Here is a 27,544-nt window from a genome sequence, read left to right on the forward strand (position 1 = left end):
TGAGTAGCCTAGTTTTCCAATTAACTAATTTTCAATTAATTCCAATTGGCCTGTTTAATTCGTTTTTAATTCACTAGTTTCAATTAGTTCAGTGATATTCATGTTAAACTTCTGATATAAGGTTAAAGGTTAGAAGGATTCTTCTCGGGAAGGATTTAAGGATTCTATCTTTCTCTTATGTAATCTGGTTAGAAGGATTCTTCTTGGGAAGGGTAGTTGACTGATGCCTCAAAAACCCAAGTTTCATTGGGGTTTCCCTTGTCCAAGGCGGGTAGCTTATTCTAAATCGTCTAATTGATATTCATGTCTCACATGGGTGAATGGAAATCTGAATTTAAGGAAAGACTGTAAAAACTTTACTTTGGAGGTCTTGTGCTTCAAGCACAGTAAGCAGAAATATTTCTAACTTTTGAACCGTTTACAAAGTTTTGAAGCAATTGTTTAAGAATTTAGAAAAAATGTGAATGTTTTTAGGTAAAAACAACTACAAAAACCTTTTTTATTTATCATCTGTATATCAATCGTTTTTTTTAAACCGTCAAACATTAATATAAGTGAGAATGACAAAACAAAAAATTGTGAATAAGAGAGAATGAGGACAATAACTCCCAGTGAAAAAAAATAAAAAATCTGCAAATATTTCGGTCAAGACGTCCGCTTGACCAACATCATTGCACAATAATACCGATAAAAAAAAAAAAAAAATACAAAACCTTAAAACAAACACAACACTAAAATAAGATGACCTTTTAAGATTAACGGTAAAAGGATAGCTGAATAAAAAATACAAGACTAAATGGCATTTCACAATTTCATCTTATGTAAAGCACTCTTAAAAGCTAATCGCTTTCCAGGTAGGTATTATCAAAGGTTCTATTTGATTGCGAAACATAATTTTGTGGACGGATACAAAAACGACCAGAATTAATAATTTCGTCATAAATAGGACTTAGCAAGTTTCTCCAGTGTCTCTATTGAGGGCCACCTTTAGGTGAATGTGCTTCTTTATTTCAACTGCCTCCCCGAAAACTTGCGTGAGACCTTTAACAGGGGTAATAATGGAGGTATTATCAAACAAAATGATTTGTGTTGTCATAGACATGTTGAGCCAAGGCGGAAACATAAGTCTCAGGCCTTTGGCGTAGCCCCATAGATTTGTCGATTGATGACCTGTGGTCCGATAACCTCTCCCCCAATTGCTGTTGGGTTCTACCAATATTATAACCGCCACAAGAACAGGGAATTCTATAAACACCACTACCCAGAATGGAGCTGGTTTTATCTTTGCTGCTGTTCAAAAAGCCCTGTATTGTATTTGAAGTGGGATAAAACACTAAACATAAAATGTTAAGTTATTTGCTTTTTGGTTTGAAAATTTATCAAGCCTGCTGTGTTGTTGTTGTTGATTTTGACGTTATTGGACCATAAACTAGCTGCATCATGTTCGTATCAATCTTATACCCAAACAGTGGATGTATGTCACAAATCAAAATACTGAACAATCAAGTCAAACGGCTCGTCAGGTATTAAAAAAGGGATTTTAACTGAAAATATTGTGTAGTGGTGTGCGTCAAGACAGTGTGCGTCAATTGTAGAAAAAGAAGCCAAGGCAGATAGTCCAAATAATTGAGAGGCAAATATTTAAATGGCTGCGCGGGTAAATGGCGGGAGTAAGCATTTACTTTCACTGGAGTAAAAATTACTTTGAAAATTATTTTCTAGTCTTGGTCGCAAACTGTTTTCTCTACTAGTTTAGTCACTTACTATCAAACACCTTATTCATTCATAATTATTTTCTGAATTCTGATTTTCTGAATGTTACAGTTATTTTGTAATCTTGGTGGCAAATCCTTTTCCCCATTAGTTCAGCTACTGACATCAGGTGCCTCATTTATTCCTAAAACAGATGCAATAATTATTTTCTGAATTCTGATTTTCTGAATGTTACAGTTCTTTTGTAATCTTGGTGGCAAATCATTTTCCCCATTGGTTCAGCTACTGACATCAGGTGCCTCATTTATTCCTAAAACACATGCAATAATTATTTTCTGAATTCTACTTTTCTGAATGTTACATCTCTTTTATAATCTTGGTGGCAAATCCTTTTCCCCATTAGTTCAGCTACTGACATCAGGTGCTTCATTTATTCCTAAAACAGATGCAATAATTATTTTCTGAATACTGATTTTCTGAATCTTACTGGACTGTTTTTTGTAACTTTGTAACCCTGGTGGTAAACTGTTTTACCCACTTGCATCAGATATCTCATTTATTCCTAAAACAGTTTAATCATTATTTCCTGAATTCTGATTTTCTGAATCTTACATAAGATTGTTTTCTGTAACCATGGTGATAACTTGTTTTCTCTACTAGTTTAGCCGCTTACATCAGACGCTTCATTCATTCATAAAACAGTTACAATTTTTACTTTTTAAATTCTGAATTTCTGAATCTTACAGGGTTTTTTTATGTGACCTTGGTGGCAAACCGTTTTACCACTAGTTTAGCCACTTACATGAGACTCCCGAATAAACCAAATCTCACTGCTAATGTCAATTCTGGGATAGATGAAGGACTTTTGAGAGATATCAAGAAGGATGATGATTCTAAGGGATTCTATTTCAAAATGCCTAGTTTTTATTTAGAAATTTATCAATATTTAAAATAAAAGTTCAAAATAGGGATAAAATCCTTTTTAATAGACAGTGTATAATAAATTTCACAAAAAATACCAGATATTTCGGTCACATATACAGTGAAATATCTGGTATTTTTTTAAATTTATTATACACTGTCTATTAAAAAGGATTTTATCCCTATTTTGAACTTTTATTTTATCGTCATGGAAAGGTAGTGTGGTCTCCGAAATTATCTATATCAATATTTAAAAGAGGCTATATGAATCAGGAACACTTAATCAAAGATATGGAGGAAAGATGAAAGGTGCGAAATCTAGTGAATTAGATAAAACCCCCTAGCTGAATTGTTCCATTTCTATCCTCTGTATCTACAAATGCTTGGGGGCAGTACCGATTCTGACCACAATCTGGTGCAGATGACATTAAGAAATTATGGAGACATATTGTAGCATTAATAATGTCTTTAGCTGTTTCTAAATTTTAGCCCCCTCAAAAGATTTTGGAAGGTCGCCACTGTGGAAAAATTTATGTGGGTATCCTGGATTAATTTAGATTACCGCACTCACTAAATAACAGTAAATTCACTTGTAAAGGATGTTATGACTAGAAAACTATTTATTATATTAATAATGGTGAAAGGTGCGAAATCTGGTCTCAGTTCGTAAAAATCTACAGAAGAAGGTTTAAAACTATTAAAGATAACTTTGATGTTATACATCCTCAGTAAAAATCTTGGATTGATATGTAGGCAAATGATGTGATTGAAAAATTGTATAGTTCGCTAAGTAGCAGAGCTGCTGGAAATATATCTTATGAAGTGAGAAATGAAGCTATTGAGCTGCTCGATTCATTGTTCAAAAATAAAATTATTTATGACTATAATACTATTTACAACAACTATCGCAGAATTTGAATTCTATTAAGAAAAATACTTTTCTAATAAATGGTTTGGTTATTAATAGTGGTAACAAAAAGGAAATCGAACAGTCTTATACAAGTAGTCTGATCACGTTAGATCGAAACTCTGATTATGAAAGCTTTAACTAAATGTACACTATGGTATTCATGGTACATCATTAGTGATCAATTTAAATACAATACGTTTGAATACAAGGGAAAAAAATATAATGATGAATGGGTAAACATTGTTATACCCAATGGCAAGAGTGGATCCAGGATTTTGGTTCGGGGGCGGGGGGTTACTAATTTTCGACTAATTTTTACTAAGTTTTACTAATTTTCAACTCGGTCAAAAATTTCGGGGCGGGGGGGGGGTCAAACCGGGGACCCCCCCCTGGATACGGCCTTGCCCAATGGGTTGTATGATAAAGAGCATTCAAATTATTTCTTAACTCGTTGTTTGAATTCATCCCTAGATCGATGCCCAATTAGTATATCATGCAATTTAGAACAATGACATTTGTTATTATTTTGAAAGAGAATTATAAATTTCGGTTTAATAGTGATTTATGATTTATTTTAGGATTCGAAAATGGAGTTGAACTAAGTAGTAAATATAATGAAGGTACTAAAGTTCCTAATATTACAAGAAATGTTGATTAAATACATATTCACTGCTCATTAGTGGATAGTTCAATTGATAATGGGAATACAACCTATGATGTGATTTGGATTTTTGTTTCAAAAACAGAACCTGGAACGCTACTCTGTGAGATTCCTAAAGAAAGGCAATATATTCCAACCAATCGAAACGAATATACCAACACACTAAAAATGACTAACTGATGAATTGGGTAGGTTAATTGATCTGAATGGAGAGAATATTGAATATATTTTGGATTTGAAAAAAAAGTTAATGAAATTATTTAATAAAATTTATCCATAATAAATGTTGATCAATAAGAAACAATTATTGTATACGAGATAGTATGGTAGCGGGATTGGTAGTCAATTCTCAATTATTCAAGGCGTCTATAAAAGATGAAGCTCATTCCATGTAGAACCCCATGATTAAACCTCGACTGGAATTATTTAAAATTGGGCGAATGATATGGAAAAGATTATAATCAAAAGAGATTATATATGGAAGATTATAATCAAAGAGAGTTAAATGATGTGAGATCTCTAAAAGATATGGTTGCAAATAACAAGAGATATTCCAATAAACATCTTGATGAACAGAGGAAAGGATTATTGGATGCAGTGATTTTAGGGAAGGGACTTAAACTACATCCCCAATGATGCTCTTGTTGACACCCTGAACAGAGGAAAGGCTTATTGGATGCAATGATTGTAGGGAAGGGACTTAAACTACATCCCCAATGATGCTCTTGTTGACACCCTGAACAGAGGAAAGGCTTATTGGATGCAATGATGTTAGGGAAGAGACTTAAACTACATCCCAGATGATGCTCTTATTGACACCCTCAGTGACATTTTCGAAGATTCACCTCGGCTATTTAAAAATCTTTTAAAGTTTATTTAATATTTTTTTCCGTTTATAAATGGCATTGAATCAAGCTGTTTTCTCCTTATTGGGAAAAAATTGAAAAGCCTATTGTTGATGATTCTACAACCAAATATGAATATACAGAAATTACAGAAAACAATGTGAATGCAACTCAACAATCGAATCATAATTTCGGATCTTGGATTCTTCCAAGTGATAGTTACCTTTGTGCAAAAATGAAAATAACACGATTGGATGGAACAAATATATGAAGTTATGATGAAGCTACTTTAACAAATAATGGATTCAATTTGTTCAGAAAGGCTGAATATATTATCAATGGAAATTGTATTGAAAATATTTATTATGTAGGTATAAGGACTACTGTACAAAATTTATTAGAATTTTCAGATGACTATATGACTATATAGCCAGATGACTATATAGTCAAAGCGCAGCTACTAATATGTTTTGGTCTGAAGATTAAACCCAATCTCTTGATTCCTTTAAAACAGAAAATGAATTTGAAAGCACTTTCAGACCTATTGCAGCAGGGGGTGAAACAGCTACAACAAAATGATATATCGGTTTTGATAGGGGTTTATTTGAAAGATTGGATAAAACGAAAGAAAGTCACTTGGTTAGTATATATTTACCATTATCACTATGTATTATACCGTTATGTATTAACATTATTCCGCTTATTTGTAATATATCAAAACATGAATCGTAATTTTAGTTGCACCACATATCCAATTATATTAAAAAGAAACGATTTTTCCAATATAGTTATAAGATATGGAGCTCAAAATTTTAAACTCGATCTAATACATTTATCATGAATGTTACCAATATTACATCCTATTTTACCCATAGCGACTCAATTAGAATCTAGATTAACGAAGAAGGCAGAATAATTAGAAGTTGAATTAGAAAAGGATAGCTCATTGGATTTAATATGAGAAGCGTGTAATACCTTTAAAGGGGATAATAAAACGGATAAAGAATTAACATGGAGGTTAGTCAGTGAACGCTATAATACAACTAAAATTATTGTTATGTTACAGAAATCTGAAAAACATAACACTTATACGCAAAACAAATGGTATTTGACCATATGAACACTTGAAATGGGAGTAAATGGATATAAATATCCAAAAGAAGATTTTAAATGTGATTTTAGTGATGCAAATGAAGAATATTCTAACGCTTATCAATGATTTTTACAGGATATAAATATAAAAGTTTGATAGTGTAACAAATGTAAGCCAAAATGGTTTTAAAACAGTATATCCTTTATTTTGTTTTCACGTTTCAGAGCATGAATGGAATACTTATCCAAGTGGATCACTGCTGATGTAGAAATTAAACTTTTTTTTTAGATCAAGTTCCTGCTAATTAATACAACATTTACTGCGTTATGTTTCCAGAAAAAAATCAATCATGGAAGTCATTGATAGTAAATTATATGTTAATATATGTTAATATCATCAGAATTTGTGCTTTCACTGTTACCCCTTGCTTCTTTAAGTCTTGGCACAGTTCTGATTGAAATACTTGAAAAATATCTAAGAATAGCAGAAAAAAAGGCTGAGTATAAAACTTGCTTATTCATTCTATTTAGAATCACCTGTTATGCATAAATCGCGCGAATTGATTAAAGAAGAAATAATTAAAAGAGAAAATGAATTACGGAAAACATTACAGTTTTTTCTTCGTGAAGAATATTTGAAACAGGTAACATTAAATGGTAATAAATATTGCACAACTTCAGTAAAGTCCAAAAATAATATTTAAAAACAATTTAAGAAATTTTAATTTTTTTTTTTGCAAAAACCTTCCCCCAGGCTGTTATCAATTTAGTTTATTTTTTGTGTTGGTGATCTCACATCAGCCTGGGTCCTGAGGCAAGCCCCGCAGGGTTTTTTGTTCGGAGGGAAGCCCTCTGCTTCTTACTTTTTGATCTGGGGCCAAATCGTATTGACATCTCAACTGGTACAGAAGGTAACAGAGAGAGTCGATCTATTGGATCGCAATCGATGATCAGTCAATCACTATACCAACTCGGCCATGCTGGCCTATAAGGAGAGCTTATACAATCTTTTTGTGTTTCATTGGATATATATAATCACTAAAAAATATTCCAGCTACTGCAAATACCAGTCAAACCTTAAAGTATGATAAAGCTATTTTAAGTGATCAAACCCTTCATTTTGGCGTGGACGTAAGTGACGCCGTGACAATACGTTATCTCTGTCAGTAAAACGTCAAAAGTTGTAAAAATCACGAGATTCACCGTAGACAATATTTGCATGGCTATCATAGAAGATGTTTTTGGAACAAGAGTGAATATTTAAATAAAATATTAGAGGGAGTAGTTTTGATTCATGGTTCTCTTTAACCAGTTGTGCCACGGAGACTTGTTTAGAGTTGTATACTAACGGTTTGGTAATATATAAATTATTTTCGATTTAGAAATTTGTTTAATAAAAAGATTTACTAATAAATGGAGAAACTTTTAAGCGAAATGAAAATGAAATAAATATAATCGAATTCTGAAGAAAGAAGATTTAGACATTGGAATGGAATATACGATTAAAGGAAAGAAATGTGTTACAACTAAATGCGGAAAAAACCGTTATCATTATTGATTTTAAAGGTGAAATGGTTGATCTATTTGCCTAAGACTTAGATTCTAAAGCAGCTGATCTTGAAAAAAAAATTAGATAAAGGTATCTAATTACCGAGCGAAGGTATCTAATTCTAAAGCGAAGTCAGATCTTTTCACAGGTAGACAAGTCAGACTGTGATCTAATCGGAAACAAGTGTAAACCCGCTATTACGAATAATGCACTTTGTTGGAAACAATCGGAAACAGACTAACCCACATTCCCGCTAATGCAGAAATAAGTAGGAGGAGCTTTTTGTTCGCACCGAGAACGAAGACCAGAAATGATCTGCGATAAGCTTACTGGATAATTATATGAACTGTGCTACTGACGGACTTCAATTTCTAGTTTGTGAATTATTTATTGTTTTCTATTAATCTCTATAAGTTCTTTTGTTTTAAAATCTTGTATAAGTATAAGAAATTAATAAGAAATGTGATAAAAAAAAGGAAAAATATTGTTGAAAATTGAGGTTTCTGGATTTTTACTACCCATAAAAACTCGGTTTCCACCTCTGTCCCTCAGGACAATTCTAGTAACATCTCCGTTCTTTGCAAAGCCAACTTTGATTGATGACATGAAGCTACGTGGGAAAAGGCAATCAAAATTTTCCTGGTCCTTCCAGTTATCCTAAACGTGAATTTCTGTGAATTGCGTTATTGAAATGGCTAGGGCACGTTTTGCGGATGACAGATTACCAAAGACTGTTCTTTTCCGTTATCTATCTAGGGTCAGGCGAAAAGGAGGCTGTCCCCGAATTGGCTGGGATGAGATTGTAAGAAAGGATTTAAAGGAAATTGGAACTTTTTGGGATTGTGTAAAGAGTGAAGGTTTGGATGATATTGGAATGGAGTAGTATGCACAGTTGTGTTGGCTTCAGGCGGTTTGATGCTGCAGTGAATTGTTAGAAGTAGTGCGTGCGTGATTCTTCGTAATTTTGTGCGAGAAGTGCGTGATTCTTCTGTTTTGGCATTTATTTTCAATTCGATTCCTAAGATTTTTTTTTTAAATTCTTTGTTTTCAGCATTTTGAAAACGACAACACTGGTCTTCCTGGTGCATCCACTTATGTATTGGAAAGGTTTTCTTTTTTTAGTTTTGTGAATTGTGTTTTTTTTTTGCTTTAATATCCTTACATTTCAATTATTTTTTAGATCAGTTTTTATTTCAATTCTTAAAATTTGTTTATAATTATTTGTTTTCAGCATCTTCAAAATGACGTCGTTCGTCTTCCCGGTGCAGACAAGGACGAAGTGTTATTTTACAATGATAAAACTATTAGTTTCAATGTGGATGAGGATTTTGCTAAGTTATGGCGACAAGTGCCCGTTGACATAGATGACGAGAAAATTGAGGAATATTTGCAAAAACAAGGAATGAAAAGCATGCAAAACACAAAAAAGCGGCAAGTTGCTACTGTTTTAAAGAGGAAGCAAATGACGAAGAGAAAAGGACTGAAGAAGACGAGAGATAATTTTCATATAGAAGACCTTATAAATCTAGAAACTGGTGAAACGGTCTAAAACAATACATGAAGTTTGGACTTCCGGTGCAAAACTATAGTTCCTGTGTTGATTTTACGTGCACGTTGTTAAAAATCTTACTTTTGACCACAATTCGATACAACCCGTGGTAACCACCTGTTCATGGTTTGTATGCCCAATGTTTTATAATTAGATTCTGCCTCATAAAGGTGAGGGATCCGTCTTTATTGGGTTGCTGAAAGTCATTGGCTAGGATATCCTGATGCTCTATAATCTTATCTTAGACTAGACCTTAGTACCACCCGAGGTAACAAGACCACCAAGGAGAATCTACTGGTCATCCATCAGGTTTCTTGCTGCACTGATGTCCTCCTATTACGGTTGAATCGATGTGCGGATTGTGTAGATCTCATGAGTGGGTCCGGCGTTGTGTGTTTCTGGGTCTTCGTCGGCTATATATTCCTAGTGGTTGCGAGTGTAAAGTAAATGTTAGGAGCCTATGGTCGTCCATATGTCTTCATTTATTTCTCAAATATTATTTGTTGATTATCCTTCTAGTAGTTTAGGGGTAAAAATCAAAAGAAAAACTAGCGAAAAAACGGACTGAAGGCAATTTGAAAAGACAAGAAAAAGCGGAAGTAAACAAGGCGTCTTAAAAAAGAGTAAAGCCAGGAAGTGCAATGGGGGGGGGGGGGAACGGGGCCAGCCATCCTGTGTTTTTGCAAATCCTTCCTGCTTACCTTCCCCAGATTTCTCCAGGACGATAACCAAAAAAAAAAAAAAAAAAAAAAAAAAAAAAAAAAAAAAAAAAAACAATAGACCACAAGTAAATGACTCAAAAAAGATAAAAGCTAGAAGAAAAATAAACCCAGAAAATTTTAAACACAAAAACCAACTTTACTTCACCTACTCCTTTCAAATCTACTCCATATCGAAAAAAAAAGAAAACTTACTGCTTGAAATTACCCAACGTAGCTATTTTCCTTTTTTTTTATTCTAATTGTTTGGAATTTCTGGTTTTTGACTTCTCTTCATGCTTTATCCTTTTTGTTCTCCTTGTAATTTTGGTTTCTCACTGTTTTTGTTTCTTTGTGGTTTTCATCTGTCCTGAAGAAGCCTTGATTGATTCAAACAAAACACTCGTATTATTTTTCTCTCCTTGTCTTTTCCACTGGTCTCCAACCCTCTTCTTTGCTAGTATTTTTCTTCTGTTGGATGAGTTCGTTTCACATCTTTTATATTTTTGCGACTATTTTATTTTCTTTAGTTTTGTGAACCTACATTCCGTCGTTAAGCATTGTTATAACGAAAAACTTTTCGGACTGAGCCCGCTAACAATGTATTAAAACTATGTCTTACCTCTTCTTACAGTTATATTAAAACGTGTTATTCTTGCTTTTGGTGTATTAAATTACAATAGACTACATCCCACGAAAAAAGATGGGATATTTTTGCACATGCCACCAACAATTATTTTTTAAGGTGTTTGAAGACTTCATGCTACCAACAAAGGTCGCATTTTTCTTAATATATATATATATATATATATATATATATATATATATATATATATATATATATATATATATATATATATATAGTGAAATTTTTTATGTGAATGGTAGTGAGTTAAAGATTGAAAAGGAGTTAGTATATTTAGGGTATAAGGTTACATCTAATGGAAGGTGGAGTAGTCATGTCAATTTAATGGAGAGACTCTTTTCTTCAGTAAGAGCCAATTAGGAATTGTTGCAGTTAGTGACAAAACTCAAAGGACACATTAATTAAATACGATAGAAGGCTTACTGAAACAATGACTAAAGCAAATATAAAGCTGGGTTTATTCTTTTTTATTGATATCCTTTTTTTTTCTAAACGTATGTTGGAACCATTTTAAGTTTGCTTTTCATCCTTTTTTCCTCTCGTGTCCCAGAGCATCATTTTATCCATTTTCCTTCATCAATTCTGCTCATGTGCAGTTCTGCTTATTCATTTTCTCCTAAATGCACAGAACATCTACATGTTCTTTTTTTAATATACGAGAGGACTTAAGGCGATGTGGGACAGGAGAGGAGTCCTGCTTTGCCTCCACATCGCCTTTTAAGAAAAATAGGCCTAAAGGATATTAAATTAATGAAGAGGATTTTTGATAATAAGATAAGACCAGTATTTGGTTATGGGGGGTGAAACTTGAGGATTTGAAAAGGGGGCTAAGTTAGAGAGGATCCAGTTAAGTTTTTTAAGAGATTGACAGGTCTAAGTGATAAATTTAATGGGCTAGTTTTAAGGGGTGATTTGGGGTTGAGGAGTGAAAGAGTTATAAGGCTAGTTGGTGTGGTTAGGTATTGGGAAAATTAGTATCCCTCCCAGAGAAGAGGATACCAAAAGCAGCTTACCAAGAATCTTTGAGAGATAGGAGGAAAGGTTCTTGGGCTAGCCAAGTTAAACATATTTTGGAAACTTGTGGAGAAGCTAGGCTGTGGGAAGGGGGAAAGGTTTAGTGGTAGAAAGGGGGCGGCAGCAAAACAAGTTAAGTTTATTTTAGAGAGCCAGGAGATCCAGAAATGGCAATGTGATATATCCTCGTCACCTTTTTTATCTCTGTATGCTAGTATTAAGGAACTATGGGGAGAGGAAGTGTATTTCAAGGCGGGACTTAGTAGGGAGGAATTGAAATGGGTAATATCGGTAAGAGGAAATTTTGTAGCATTTGGAGACAGGAGAAAATAGAAGATTAGGTAAAAGGCTAGTCCCTATTTTTGTCTGATGTGTGGGATCGAAAATGATGATTTAATTCATTTTTTATGTTTATGTAAGGAGTTAATAGGTTTGAGAGAGGAAATTTTTCCGGGGTGGTTCGAAAGGGAGGAATGGGTGGGTAATATATTAAGAGATAGACATTTTGCGGGGATAAAGAATTTAGGAAGGTTTATTGGACTCGGCATGCAGCAGAGAGATCATTTTCTTTAGATTTAATTTTTACTTTATTTTTGTTTTACTTATAATAAGGATGTTCTTATTTATTATTTTTGAAGTGTATTGTGTATTAACCATGGCCCAGTAGGGCTTTTAGTGTTAATAAATCATATATATATATATATATATATATATATATATATATATATATATATATATATATATATATATATATATATAATATAATATATATATATATATATATATATATATATATATATATATATATATATATATATATATATAAGGCCCGTTCTTTTGCACTAAGATCTTACATCTTTCTGCAAAGATTTCCGTTCTTTTAACTCATCTTTGTTCTAAGATCTTACAGCACACTGATGTTAGCAAAAAGGGTGAAAGAAGCCATCATTCTGCCATATAGAACAATGATGAGAGAACTTTGATGATATACTCATCATTGTTCTCAGACCGCTGATCAGAGCAGAATAATGAAACACGTTGCAAAAGAACGCCATAAGATGTAAGATCGTAGTGCTAAGATTTCACTTTTAAGCGTTCTTTGTCAAAAGATGTAAGATCTTAGCACATAGATGAGTAAAAGAACGGCCCTATATATATATATATATATATATATATATATATATATATATATATATATATATATATATATATATATATATATTTCCCAAAAACGGATCCATATTTTTGTGCGAAAAGAAATAAAAAGAAAAATGGGGTTAGAAGATAAGCGAAAGCGAGAATCAAAACGTGTCAGAATTGAAAATGATAGCGATGGGAACTAAAATAATGATTCTTTGGACCCACCTGAACTATCAAACGTGATAAGACTATAAAAAAACACCAAACAAATTAAATTCACAACGGGTGAAAATCAACAACCTGGACTATCAACGGAACAACACCAAAAAAAAAAAAAAAAAAAAAAAAAAAAAACGAAAATTGACAATTTTTAAAAATGATAATCTGTTGGAAGAAAAAGAAGTTTTAGTCCCTTCTGAACAATTAACAAATCCACAACCTGGACAATTATGTAAAACTATACCAATAAGGCCAGGTAAAGTAAAGGGCATCGGAAAAATGTCTGAAGTAATGAAAATCCAAAATGAAGAAGAAAGAAAAAAGCGGTTATGTCAAAATTTAAAATTTTAGTTACGATAATTGGGTTTTGGATTTTAACATGGACAAGGTCATCAATGCTTACCATGCCTTTGTTGCCTGGGCGAAAGTCGACGTTTGCCATTTTATAAAACTCCAAGTGAAGAAATAGCTATAAATAACGACATTAGAATTTATAAGGACGTGATACTGCATCATCCTCTGTTAAAAAAAAAAACAAAGGTTCAGCATAACCTTGGTGGCCAAGTGTTTTCTCCACTAGTTTATTCACTTACATCAGACGCTTCATTCATTTCTAAGACAGTTACAACTATTATTTTCTGAATCTTACAGGATTGTTTTCTGTAACCCTGGTGGGCAACCTCCACACTAGTTTAGCCGCTTTGTTTTGTAACCTTGGTGGTCAACTGTTTTCTCCAGTAGTTTAGCCACTTACATTTGACTATCTCATTCATTTCTAAGACAGTTGCAATTATTATGTTCTTAATCTTACAGGATTATTTTCTGTAACCTTGGAAGCTAACCTCCCCACTAGTTTAGCTGCTTTGTTTTTTTGTAACCTTGGTGTCCATGTTTCTCCACTAGTTTAGTCACTTACATCAGACGCCTCATTCATTTCTAAGACACTTACAATTATTATTTTCTAAATTCTGAGTCTTACAGGGTTGTTTTTTGTAACCTTGGTGCCCAAACTCCCCATTAGGTTAGCCGCTTTGTTTTTTGTAACCTCGGTGGCCAACCGTTTTCTCCACTAGTTTAGACACTTATATTAGACGCCTCATTCATTTCTAAGACAGTTAAAATTATTATTTTCTGAATTTTACAGGATTATTTTCTGTAACCCTGGTGGCCACCCCCCCCCCCACTAGTTTAGCCGCTTTGTTTTTTGTAACCTTGGTGGCCAACCGTTTTATCCACTAGTTTAGCCACTTACATCGGACTACCTCATTCATTTCTAAGACAGTTACAATTATTATTTTCTGAATCTTACAGGATTATTTTCTGTAACCTTGGTGGCCAACCTCCCCACTAATTTAGCTGCTTTGTTTTTTGTGACCTTGGTGGTCATGTTTCTCCACTAGTTTAGCCACTTACATCAGACGCTTCATTCATTTCTCAGACAGTTACAATTATTATTTTCTAAATTCTGAGTCTTACAGGGTTATTTTTTGTAACCTTGGTGCCCAAACTCCCCATTAGGTTAGCAGCTTTGTTTTTTTTGTAACCTTGGTGGCCAACCGTTTTCTCCACTAGTTTAGACACTTATATTAGACGCATCATTCATTTCTAAGACAGTTACATTATTATTTTCTGAATTCTGAATCTTACAGGACTTGTTTTCTGTAACCTTGGTGGCAAACCTCCCCACTAGTTTAGCCGCTTTGTTTTTTGTAACCTTGGTGGCAAACCGTTTTCTCCATTAGTTTAGCCACTTACATCAGACTCCTCATTCATTTCTAAAACACTTACAATTATTATTATCTGAATCTTACAGGATTGATTTCTGTAACCTTGGTGGTCAACCGTTTTCTCCACTAGTTTAGCCACTTACATCAGATTCCTCATTCATTTCTAAGAGAGTTGCAATTACTATTTTCTGAATCTTATAGGATTGTTTTCTGTAACTTTGGTGGCCAACTTTTTTCTCCGCTAGTTTAGCCACTTACACCAGACTCCTCATTCATTTCTAAGACAGCTACGAGTATTATTTTCTGAATTCTAAATCTTATAGAGGATTGTTTTCTGTAAAACTGGTGGCAAATCTCCCCATTAGTTTAGACCCTTTGTTTTTTGTAACCTTGGCAGCCAACCGTTTTCTACACTAATTTATCCACTTACATCAGACTACCTCAATCATTTCTAAAAAAATTACAGTCATTATTATTGCAGTACAATTTACATTTACTATAGTTATAGTATATATACAACAATACTATAGCCTTTATTATAGGCAATGCTATAGCGTTGCCTTTGATTTTTTGAGCAGTACAAAATGAGCTCAATAACTAGAATAAAAGGATTAGTTCATTTCAGTTTTTGCATCAGTTATCATTTCAGTTTATTGTTAGTACTTGGCTACACCACGCTTACATTACTAATCAGTATTGCTTGTTTATATTCCCATTTGAATGTTGCAACAATGATGAGAACGAGGTACTTCCCTAAAAACTTCGTAGTTTCGAGATAGCCAAACGAATTATCTTAGAAAATCGCTGTTTATAGGAATGAATATACCTAAAAAGGGTATAGGGAGAATGAAAATGTTTTTATTTGACAACATTAGAGTTTATAAAGACGTTAGCCATGAACTTGATTGTGCATGAGCCTCTGTTAAAAAACAAAGGTTTGGCGTTATGTTTTTTCATAATGACAAAAGACAAGCCAAGGCAAACGTTATAAAGGTCCAATAAAAAAAAAAAGATAGCCAAACGAATTATCTTAGAAACTCGCTGTTTTCAAGAATGAACATACCTAAGATGGGTTGAGGGGGACTGAAAATGTTTTTATTTGACGACATTGGAGTTTATAAAGACGTTAGCCAAGAACCTGATACTACATCACCTCTGTTAAAAAACAAAGGTTCGGCGTTATGTTTTTCATAATGGCAAGACAAGCCAACGCAAAGTTAAAGGTCCAATAACAAAAAAAAACATAATTTTATAAAGGCGCTAATTCTAATTTAAGGTCTTTTAAAATTTTTAAGGGGTTGATTGATGAAAATGAAGCACCGATAAAAGTGATTAGAAAACTAGAGGAAGCAAGAATCACAGCAGCTAAAGAAAAAGTTATGGAACAAACGACAGTGAGAATCACATTGATTTTTAAACACAATTTTGAACAGTTTTAAAGGGTTTAAAACTGAAGAAAACCTAATTTTTATCTGTGGTGGCTTAAGAAATTAATTAAGCTGAAAGATGGATCTAAACTGCTAAAGCAAAAGCCGTGGAAAAAACTTTCTGAGGTAAAGATAAACAAAAATGAACAATGAAACCTATGGCTGGAAGACAAGGAACAGCGATGACTGGGAACAAAAACGATCTAGATAGTTCAGGACTTTAAGAAAGAATTCGTATTTTTTACAGGGTGGCTGTATCAAAACTGTGGTGACGTCATGACATCAAGAAAAGGCTCAAATTGTCAACGGTTAGAAGACAAGCTACAATGAGAATCTATATATATATAGAAGCCGGTCGCGTGCCAGGGTCCGGCGGCGAAGACAGGTTTGATACAGCCACCCTGTGAAAAATACGAATTCTTTCTTACAGCGACATACAGCTTTGTTCCCGATGTTTCAATCCAAAAAAACATGCAAAGAAGCTTTCAAAATGGTGGGAAAATATTATAAGAAGAATAAAATAGACTTTACAAAGGTGTTTATTCAACCATGGATAAACGAAGTGCCTAATTTGGGGAGGGGAGATTGTAGCCAAGGGAAGAAGCAAGTTAAAAGCAAAAGTAAAATCACCAAAGAAATGAAATAGAATGTTCCACACATCAATTAATGAACTGATAGACATATAAAAGAATAGCAATTTTTTGAATACTTTTTCTATTTAAATTTCAATTCTGATAATTAGCCTTAAGAAGATTTCCTAACAAACCTGCAAACTAATCTTTGACTTTCAGATCCAAGAACGGGTTGTCATATGATTATTCCTAATTCATCTAAAAAAAAAATTTCTCTTGCATATGACATTGAAAAAGTTTCTATCCGGTATGCGCTCTTTGATCCACAGATCAGAAAAGATCTTTTCACACACATCACACTTGAAAGGCGTCTGGCCAGTATGTAGTCATTGATATAAATTCAGGTTGCTCGTTTGAGAATTGCAATTATTATAAATATCACGTTTAAAGCGTTTCTCATCAATGTGCAATCTTTGGTGCTTAATGAAACTGCTTGATATGGAAAAAGTTTTCTAAAGCACATCATATTATAAAGATTTCTAACCAGTGTGCACTTTTTGGTGCCTAATTAAACTGCTTGACACACAAAAAGTTTTCTCACATATATCACATTTAAAAGGTTTTTCACCCGTGTGCACTCTCTGGTGCCTGTTCAAACTGCTTGAGACAGAAAATGTTATTTCACATACCTAACACTTAAACGGTTTCTCACCAGTATGTACTCTTTGGTGCATAATCAAACTGCTTGACATAGAAAACTTTTCTCACATACATCACATTTAAAGGGTTTTTCACCCGTGTGCACTCTTTTGTGCTTAATCAAACTGATTGATTGAGAAAAAATTTTCTCACATATATCACACTTAAACGGTTTCTCACCAGTATGTACTCTTTGGTGCGTAATCAAATTGCTTGACTGAATAAAAGTTTTCTCACATACATAACATTTAAAGGATTTTTCACCCTTGTACACTCTTTGGTGAATAATCAAACTGCCTGATTCAGAAAATGTTTTCTCACATACCTCACATTTGAAAAGTTTCTCACCAGTATGTACTCTTTGGTGCCTAATCATACTGCTTAACTGAAGAAAAGTTTTCTCACATACATAACATTTAAAGGATTTTTCACCCTTGTACACTCTTTGGTGAATAATCAAACTGCCTGATTCAGAAAATGTTTTCTCACATACCTCACATTTGAACAGTTTCTCACCAGTATGTACTCTTTGGCGCGTATTCAAATTGCTTGACTGAATAAAAGTTTTCTCACATACATAACATTTAAAGGATTTTTCACCCTTGTACACTCTTTGGTGAATAATCAAACGGCCTGATTCAGAAAATGTTTTCTCACATACCTCACATTTGAACAGTTTCTCACCTGTATGTACTCTTTGGTGAGTAATCAAATTGCTTGACTGAATAAAAGTTTTCTCACATACATAACATTTAAAGGATTTTTCACCCTTGTACACTCTTTGGTGAATAATCAAACTGCCTGATTCAGAAAATGTTTTCTCACATAACTCACACTTAAGAGGTTTCTCTCACCAGTATGTACTCTTTGGCGAGTAATCAAATTGCTTGACTGAAAAAAAGTTTTCTCACAAACATAACATTTAAAGGATTTTTCACACTTGTACACTCTTTGGTGAATAATCAAACTGCCTGATTCAGAAAATGTTTTCTCACATACCTCACATTTGAACAGTTTCTCTCACCAGTATGTACTCTTTGGTGCGTAATCATACTGCTTAACTGAAGAAAAGTTTTCTCACATACATAACATTTAAAGGATTTTTCACCCTTGTACACTCTTTGGTGAATAATCAAACTGCCTGATTCAGAAAATGTTTTCTCACATACCTCACATTTGAGCAGTTTCTCACCAGTATGTACTCTTTGGTGCTTAATCAAATGCTTGACCGAGAAAAAGTTTTCTCACATACCTCACATTTGAACAGTTTCTCACCAGTATGTACTCTTTGGTGCTTAATCAAATGCTTGACTGAATAAAAGTTTTCTCACATACCTCACACTTAAACAGTTTCTCACCAGTATGTACTCTTTGGTGCTTAATCAAATGCTTGACTGAGAAAAAGTTTTCTCACATATATCACACTTAAACAGTTTCTCACCAGTATGTACTCTTTGGTGCTTAATCAAATTGCATGAGTCAGAAAAAGTTTTCTCACATATATCACACTTAAACAGTTTCTCACCAGTATGTACTCTTTGGTGCTTAATCAAATGCTTGACAGAGAAAGTTTTCTCACATATATCACACTTAAATAGTTTCTCACCAGTATGTACTCTTTGGTGTGTAATCAAATTGCTTGACTGAATACAAGTTTTCTCACATGAGAAAAGATCTGATCACATTCATCACAAATATATTGTTTTATCCTTGTATACGTTTCTTTACTTCTTTCCAATATTCTAAGTTTTTTAATATGCAAGGAACTATTCAAACATGTCTTATGTCCAAGTTTTTTGCTTCAGAATCCAATTCAAATGAATTTAAGCCAACACTTGTAGAAGGATTCAGCACAACAACTAGTTGTGTACTTTTTTTTATGAGTCTTTCTTGAAGTTTCTACGACAACGCCTTCCATAAAAACCTTATATACCCCCAGGGCTTAACTTATAACCATTGCCCCGAGGGTCGTAGGAAAGTGTCCTCCTATAACTTGTCTAATTCAGACAAGTTCGGAGTAAAGTGATCTTCCAAAACTAAATGTTGTCTGACATCACCAATACCTTCATGCGAACATATAGGACATCTTCTTATATCACCCATTTGATGTTCCACGAAGTGAGGAACAAACTTTCTGTAATCCCTAAATACAGCATGGCACATGGCACACTAATGGCGAAAGTTCTTCACAGCCAGTGTCTAAGTAGCATAAAAAAAAACGATTTTTCTACTTTTGCAAAGGAGCCACAACGCCAGATGCCAGCTGTTAATTCTTCAATAGCCTTCTCTGTTAGCTTCTTCACCTTCACGATTGGTTTTGGGCCAAAGACTTTCAGTTGACTCAATTCATCAAAACTGTATAGAGCTAAAGGCATTATCTCTACAGTAAAGAAAATTTTCAGTGAAGTTAAATCAAATAAAAAGGATTAAATAACTCGACTCAACTCAAGTTCAAATTAAAGAAAAAAACCTTTAAAGTCAACAACGAAAAAAAGAATAATGAACTAAAACAAATAAATATGTAAACTTATTGACGAGTTAGTGTAATATTAAAAATTTTGACAAACGAGGGAACAAAACTTTTTGCGTAGCATATGTCGTGCTGGTACCGGCTGAAAAATAAGGAGGCATTATAGCAATTATGAATGAAAGGTGAGTATTCCATAAGCATAAAATGATTGGATATACCGTGCCATCTAATAGTAAATTAAAAGAAAAGAAATATACTTCAAATTAATTTCAACTCAAAGAATAATCAGAACTGAGGCTACACCCATAAAAACATGACTTTTCTAACTTAATAATCAGAAAAATCCTCACCAGCCAAAGGCAGTTTTTCTCACTTTTTATTATATTATACCTCAAAACCCTGTTCCAACTTTTCATAAGTAATTTTTAACTAGAGGTATTTTATAATTGTATACTACACATACCCAAATCCCCTTTTAATCTTCCAATTAAGTAAATGAATTTTACTTAATCATGCTTGGGTTAGAGGCAACGCTGTGCACGTCGTCCCTAATTAAAATTCAAATTTCAAAAGTAAGGGTCGATGGATGGATGAAATTGATCCTTAGCTATCAAATCATATTAAAATTTTCAAAAATGAAAAGCAAACTTGGAGAGCCAACATAAACTTTAACAATCTTACATTTTTACAATCTTTAATCTATCAACTTTATACAACCTATAAACTTTACAAACAAACTTTAACAATCTATCAACGAACTACAATCTACGCTGCCAATGCAGGTATGATTTTCTGCTTTTCACGAAGGAGGGAGGAGGAAGATAAACCTCCAATTTATGGTTTTCAAATATGACAATTTGAATGAGATACCGTTTATCTCAATAAACTTACAAACAAGGGATCAACCCTTAAAATAAAATGAAAAAAAAGTTCAACACATGGAGTACCATCATTTAATATAAAACAGATAAGAGCATTATATACTTGCAAATTTATAAAAACCCTGCAGTTAATTCAAATATGAGCAAGACTGAACATTTTTAATAGAACTTTTTATTGCAGTAAGGAATTTGACAGAATCCTCTGACTTGATCAAAATAGTTTCAGGTGAAATTGTTGCTGCAAATGTTGGACTACTGATTAGTCACCCACTAAAGGGTACATTTTCTCGTTCTGAAAAAAGCAAAGGCGTATTTTTAAAAAATGCCAGAAAAGCCAATCATTATGCTTAATGTTAGGACTCTACTGCCTTTAAATTGTATTTCTAGGCTTTTTTTTCTATCAAATTTTATTTAAAATTTTTCTCTGAAGTTCTTTAATAATTTAGTCATATCTGGGATAAAGGTCTTTTGCAGAAAAAGAGGCAAAATCGAAAGAATTACTTCCCTGTGACAGCGCTGCACTGGTGTATCTAGAAGAATCTTACGAGATAATTTTTTCGTCTTACCATTTTATACGATTTACATTACAGCCACACTTTTAGCAACACTATCTGAAAGATTTACGTAATGTTTCATGCTTTATCTCAACCAAGAAAAAGTTTCTTCAAACAAAACGATCTCTTATTAAAACCGCTGTGGCAACACTGTTAATTAGATTCTATCTTCGTCAATACTATCCACTTTGTTGGAGTCTCAGGCGGTAAAGTGAAGATCCTAGTTGAAGTATTCCACTTCATCACCAGAACATCAAAATCTACCAATAGAAATCAAAATAGATTTTGATGTTCTGGTGATAAAGTGGAATCAGATATATCCATAAGTATATCGACATCACTTGATGAAGTATCTTGAAACCCAAAAACTAAGTACAAAATTGGAAAATTAGACATAACAAGAGGCCTGGACAAATTCATACATAATAATTTGATTATTACAAAACTAATTTCGCAAACTAAAGTTTACAAAACAATTTTTCATATCCAAATAGATTTTAATTAATTTTTGTGAATAAAAATATCCAGAGATAACGGATTTATAGTCACTATGGACTACCCTTACGGACTATTTTAGTGATACTTAATATTTTAGTGATACGGACTATTTTGGTTATTTTAGTGATACTCCCCGTTCAAGTTTTTAAATTCGATGAGGCTCTCCATTAGAGAAAATTAAAAAAAGTGAACTTTAAGAAAAATATATAGAACTATGGAAACATTTTTTAACTAATTTATTTTTTGGAAGGGGGGGGGGGGCTGATGCCAAACGCGATCTCTCTCTCTCTTTCCTCGCAAGTTTCTAATCGTTACCTTTTTAGTAAGCTCAATAGCTCCAAAGTACACAGGTTAACGAGTGAAAAAAAGACTAGGTACAAGAAACCTATTATCCTCAAATATTCCCCTCATTCTTAATGCCTAAAACAGGAAAAAAAATACAACCAATACTACCTAATGCCACCGAGAAGTATATATATATATATATATATATATATATATATATATATATATATATATATATATATATATATATATATATATATATATATATATATATATATATATATATATATATATATATATATATATATATATATATATATATATATATATATATATACAGGTAGATTTGAATGTTCTGGTGAATAAGCGGAATTAGATCTTTCCGCAAGTGTTACATTATTACCTGATGAAGTATCTTCAACTTCTACAACAATAACTAAAGAGATGGGAAATGATACTAGGCTACTGCAATAAAATATTCTCAATAATTTACCCAGAAATAAAGAATCTTGTAACAACATAAAAAAAACAAGCTTGGAAAATTAGACATAACAAGAAGAATCATATGCAGATTGATTATTACAAAACCAATTTCGCAAATTGAAATTTATTAACAGGTTTTTATATCCAAATAATTTTTAATTAATTTTTATGAATAGAAATATCCCAATATAACATATGAAATTGATATTTATGTTATTTTTCTTGTGGGGTGTATTTAAGAATACTGTGCTGTATGGCCATTTTTTTGGCTTATAATAAATTATTATCATTATTGTCATATTTATACTCTCAGGACTTAGCAAATTTCGCAACATGAAATGCAACATTGCAGCAAAATGAACAGTAGGGTAAATTGTTAGTATTATTATTGCTCATCAATGCAAGTTTTATTTCACTGTAATTTTTATTTTCAATGTTGTAATAGGTACAAAGAAAAACCTTTGTAATATGAATCGTTTTCAAATAAAGCGCAAATCATACAGTAGGCTTTAGATTTTTACAGTTAAGGATGAACTTTATTTTACAATTAAGGATGGATTTTACTGTACTTTTAACGTCTAATATAATTAAACTGAATACTTGATGTATAATGATATTAATTGTTGAAAGCTCATTACTTTAAGATTTTATTTCACTGTAACTTTTATTTTCAAAGTTACAATAAGTACAAAATAAAATATTTGTAATATAATTTGTAAGGACCGACCCAACTCAATGGTAACCAAAAATCTAAAAACCGTAACTTTGATACTAATAGATATATCAAGAGAATCGTCTTATTATGCTAAGTTCAAATATGTAAGTTTCATTAAGTTTAGTTTTACCCATTAAAGGCTACGAGCCTGAGAAAACTTGCCTGATTTTCTAATAAAAGAGGGAAACACCCCCTAAAAGTCATAAAAGCTTAAAAAAAATCATACAATCAGATTCAGCGCGTCAGAAAACCATACTGTAGAGGTTTCAAGCTCATATCTGCAAAAATGTGAAATTCTGTATTTTTCGCCAGAAGAAAGATCATGGATGCGTTTTTTTTTCTCAGGGGTGATCGTATTGAGATAGTAGTCCTAGAATATCGTGAGAGGGTTCATTCGAACGAAAATTAAAATTTCCAATGCCCTTTTTAAGTGACGAAAAGACTTGGAGGGCAACTAGGCCCCCTCCCCCGCCCCTTTTTTCTCCAAAATGGTCCAATCAAATTTTTAGATAGTCATTTTGTTCATTATAATTGAAAAGCTCAATAGCTATGCCTTTGGATATAACATGCCCCCCTCAGAGCCCCAGGGGAAAGGTCTTTAAGTTTCGAACTTTCTGCTGGGAGTTTTCCTATAGGGGAATTTTCCACGGAGAGGGAAGTTTCCAGGGGGTGAACTTATCAGGGGAATTATGCACTGGGGGAATTTGCCAGAATTCCTAAACAAAACTGTCTTGCTTTCTCTTCTCCGTTTCAACTTTACGCGTGGAGTTGTCAAGGGTAATTGTCAGGGGCAAATTTTCACCGTAATTGAATTGTCTACAGGATGTTTCCGTGGGGAAGGGGATTATATTGCTCCTTACTTTCAGTTGAAAAAACTTGTTTTTTTTAATTCAGTAAAGCGCCAATGATACAACAGGCTTTAGACTTTTACAGTTAGGGAGGCGGTAGTAGCCAAACTCTTGTTTGTAGTGAATTTTGTTTATTTTAAGCTTGATTTACATGTTCAACTCAAGTCTGACTCGTTTTAAGACTTACTTTCTTCATTTACATCAGTACCTGTTTTATTTTTGTTTATTATCATTGTTTAGTTAATTTCTGTCTGTTTTGGGTTTCATTCATTCTTCAATTCTGGTTTTTTGAGTTTTAATTATTAAATTTTTATGTTTCTGCTGATTATAAATTTAATGTGGTCTTTACTTTTCTTGAAAAATTTCTTTTCAGAATTTTTTTTTAATTAATTCGTTAAAAAGGGAGTTCCCCTTCCAAGTTTTTATTGTCTTTCTTTTAAGATGTTTAGCGTCTTTGTTTAGTGTCATTTCCAATTTAATCAATTAAAAAATCGGATCAATTTAAAAAATCGGATTTCATTTTTAGTGTCTTTGGTACTTTAACAGGATATCTTACCATTATTAATAACAAATGCATTGGAATGGTTGCTGTGTCCAGCCATATTTGGTATTTTAGGTAGATCCAAACCAGAATCTACTAACAGAGTTAATGCCAGTTTTGATACAGACAAAACCCTTAGCAACACTTGGATATGGCACTTTACTTAGTTTACAATGAATCCTGTTAAGAAATGAAAGGTCAGGTGTTACAGTAGAAAACAGAAGTAATATATCTCTAGAAAGACAGGAACTATAATGACTCATGCCAAGCAATGCAGAGCAAAATTTATATTTACAGAGCTGACAGAACAAGTTCAACTGTTATTTCAGTCAAAAGCATAGAAATGGGATATCTCTCCTCTTTTCGTTTTTTAAAAGAAAAGGACAAGTATATATTATAAAAAACCATACTTTTAGAAATAAACAAGGGCACAGGAGCATGATTTAAAGCCCTTACCAAAACCCTGCTTTAATAATTAGTGGTCACTTCAAATCAAACTAACAAGACATGTTGATAAAGATAAGCTGTAAATAATTTAAGAATGTAGGTGATGCTCATTCCTGAGTTTAGGAAGCATGTTTATGCTCCTGGCTATTATGGTGGAACTTAATCTACTGTTGCCACCAGAGAACTAATTTTAGTCTTTGTTCAAAGTGGTTGCACTTGCCTTACTATGACTTGTTGCTCCTATTAGTCATAGGGAAAAGAATACAAGTCTAAAGAACAGTGTAAATACAAGCTTACAGAATCATAAAATATCAGCCTTTATTTTCAAGCTGAACAATCCTGTACAAGCTTGATGTATGATCAATTGTATTCCCTTATGCAGATTGAAAATTTTAGAGTGATTCTGATGAAATAGAATATGTCATATCCAGCTTTCTATTGCATGTGCGAAGTGTCTGTTTAAAATGAATCACCTGTATACTGTGGGGCCCTTATCCCTGAACAGATTTTATTATATTTCCCTAAAGCAGTTGTCAACACTACCAGAGGCTAAAAGCAATCTTGGAGTCAGAGGTAACCCACTGGTGATGCACTGTGACACCAAAGTCCTGGCCCATACCGTTCCCATTTGAAGACTCAACAACACATGTCAATCTTCAAGCCAGTAGCAAACTACTGACACACATCCACACAGAAAGTATGTGTCCGTAGATATGACCAAGATCCTATTAATGTTACATATTAGTTTTTTAATTATATATAAATCCTAATTAGAATCTAACAAGATTCTAATTATATATTATTATCTATTCTCTTATTATATATTTTATCCTATTATTATGATGATAGTACATAAGATTCTAAATTCTATCAAGATTAGTATTCTATTCTTTTGATAAACCTTAAACAAATTAAAGTGGCCTTTAGCGCTGCAGTATTTTATTATCTAGGAAATATAATGAGCTAGGAAAATACATCTTCCCCATAGATTTTGAAAACATCTTCTTTTTTGCGTTTCAGTTGGAAAAATTGCCCCTTCCCTAGATTTAAAAGAACAATTTTGTCCCCCCCCCCCCCATTCCTCCTTCAATATTTTCAGCAACTGAAACCTCTCAAAGCCCAATCCAGCAACAAATTCCAGCACATTAAAATTTAATAGGCTCATTTGATATATTCAAATTTGTTCAACAATTTGTAGTATTTGTATTTCAGTTTCATCACAAAATAATGAAAATATTAAAAAAATACTCTAATTAAACATTTATACAGATACAAATCTATTAAATTTGGGTGAAACTGTAAAAGGACAGTAGATGACAATGCTGTCATGCTTATAATATCCTGTATTTCATTTATTATCATTAGAAGAAAATAACTTCGACTAGATTTTAAGAGGCCAAGCTGGCTCTTATGCTTTATCACATCTGGCTAGAAAATTAAAATTACTGCTTTTCAATTTAAATTAGTTCCCTAGTTGGTTAATTTATTTATTTTTGGCTTAAAAATATTTTTTTTCTTCAAATATCTGACTATTTGGATAAATTCACCAATACTTAAGTGTAGTTGATTTTTTTTTAATATTCTATAGTAGAACTTTGTAGATATTACCTATTGGGTATATTATCCTTTCTAGTATGCATCAGGTTTGTATTAATCATAGTATGTTTTCTTTCATTGTTATTATCAGTTGTAGCCTAAATCCTTTTTAAATAATATTTAATATCAAACAGATCACAATCAGATATCAGTATAATGGTTTTGACAGGTCAAAAAATGTATGCACCATGTAAATGAAGCATTGTAAAATATTGTTCAAAGATTTAGCATTAAAAGATTTATTAATTGTTTATTCAATTTCCTTATTTTTAATCAATGCTTGTTGAATAATGACTTGGAAAAAATTGATTTACAATTAATTAGCATGGGTTTAACCTTATTTTTCATGAATTACTACTACAAGTACTACCAACAACTCACCAAGCCATCTGAGGCCAACACAGCTATGGGTGCTCCTCCTCCATCCTAATCTGTTCAAAGCCTCCCTCATTACACCCTCCCAGGAGGTTCCCATTTCCCTTAAATCTTTCTGTAAGACATCCTCCCACATCAACCATGAATGACCTGCTTTCCATTTAGTTCTACATGGTTGACCAAAAAGGACAATCTTTGGCAATCTGTCATCCTTCATCTGCAGAACATGCCCAAGCCATCTCAACTTTTCTCTCATTATAGCCCTGAAAAGCAGGGTTGAGCCACACTTTTCATATAACCTACTGTTTGAAATATGGTCAGTCAGCTGGGTACCCAAAACAATCCATAGGTGATTTCTCTGGAAAACATCTAGCAAATCTTCCTTTTTTTTGAGTGCCAATGATTCAGATATTTGAACACTGTCAGCACTGTAGCTTCCAGTATTCTAATCTTGGTTTGCAGACTTATC

General features: G+C 32.9%; 1 protein-coding gene and 1 long non-coding RNA gene across 2 annotated transcripts in view; one reads left to right on the top strand and one right to left on the bottom strand.

Annotated features, from left to right (window-relative positions):
• TfIIEbeta (transcription factor IIEbeta) overlaps positions 1-9,971 on the top strand; it is a 33,679-nt gene extending 23,708 nt beyond the window's left edge. The window contains exon 5 of the mRNA XM_089101030.1: positions 8,923-9,971. Within this exon, the coding sequence (XP_088957156.1) occupies positions 8,923-9,240 (318 nt within the window). The 3' untranslated portion in view covers positions 9,241-9,971. The remainder of the gene's footprint in view (positions 1-8,922) is intronic.
• Positions 6-27,544, bottom strand: LOC148943897 (uncharacterized). The gene is made up of 2 exons (XR_016142927.1): positions 27,082-27,544; positions 6-2,023 (listed from the first exon to the last, which is right to left on the bottom strand). It is a non-coding gene; the product is annotated as an uncharacterized LOC148943897 (long non-coding RNA).

Source organism: Artemia sp. Qi Xiang Cuo, chromosome 15 (assembly GCF_049724085.1).
Source record: "Artemia sp. Qi Xiang Cuo chromosome 15, ASM4972408v1, whole genome shotgun sequence".
In the NCBI taxonomy this organism is placed as follows: Eukaryota; Metazoa; Arthropoda; class Branchiopoda; order Anostraca; family Artemiidae; genus Artemia; species Artemia sp. Qi Xiang Cuo.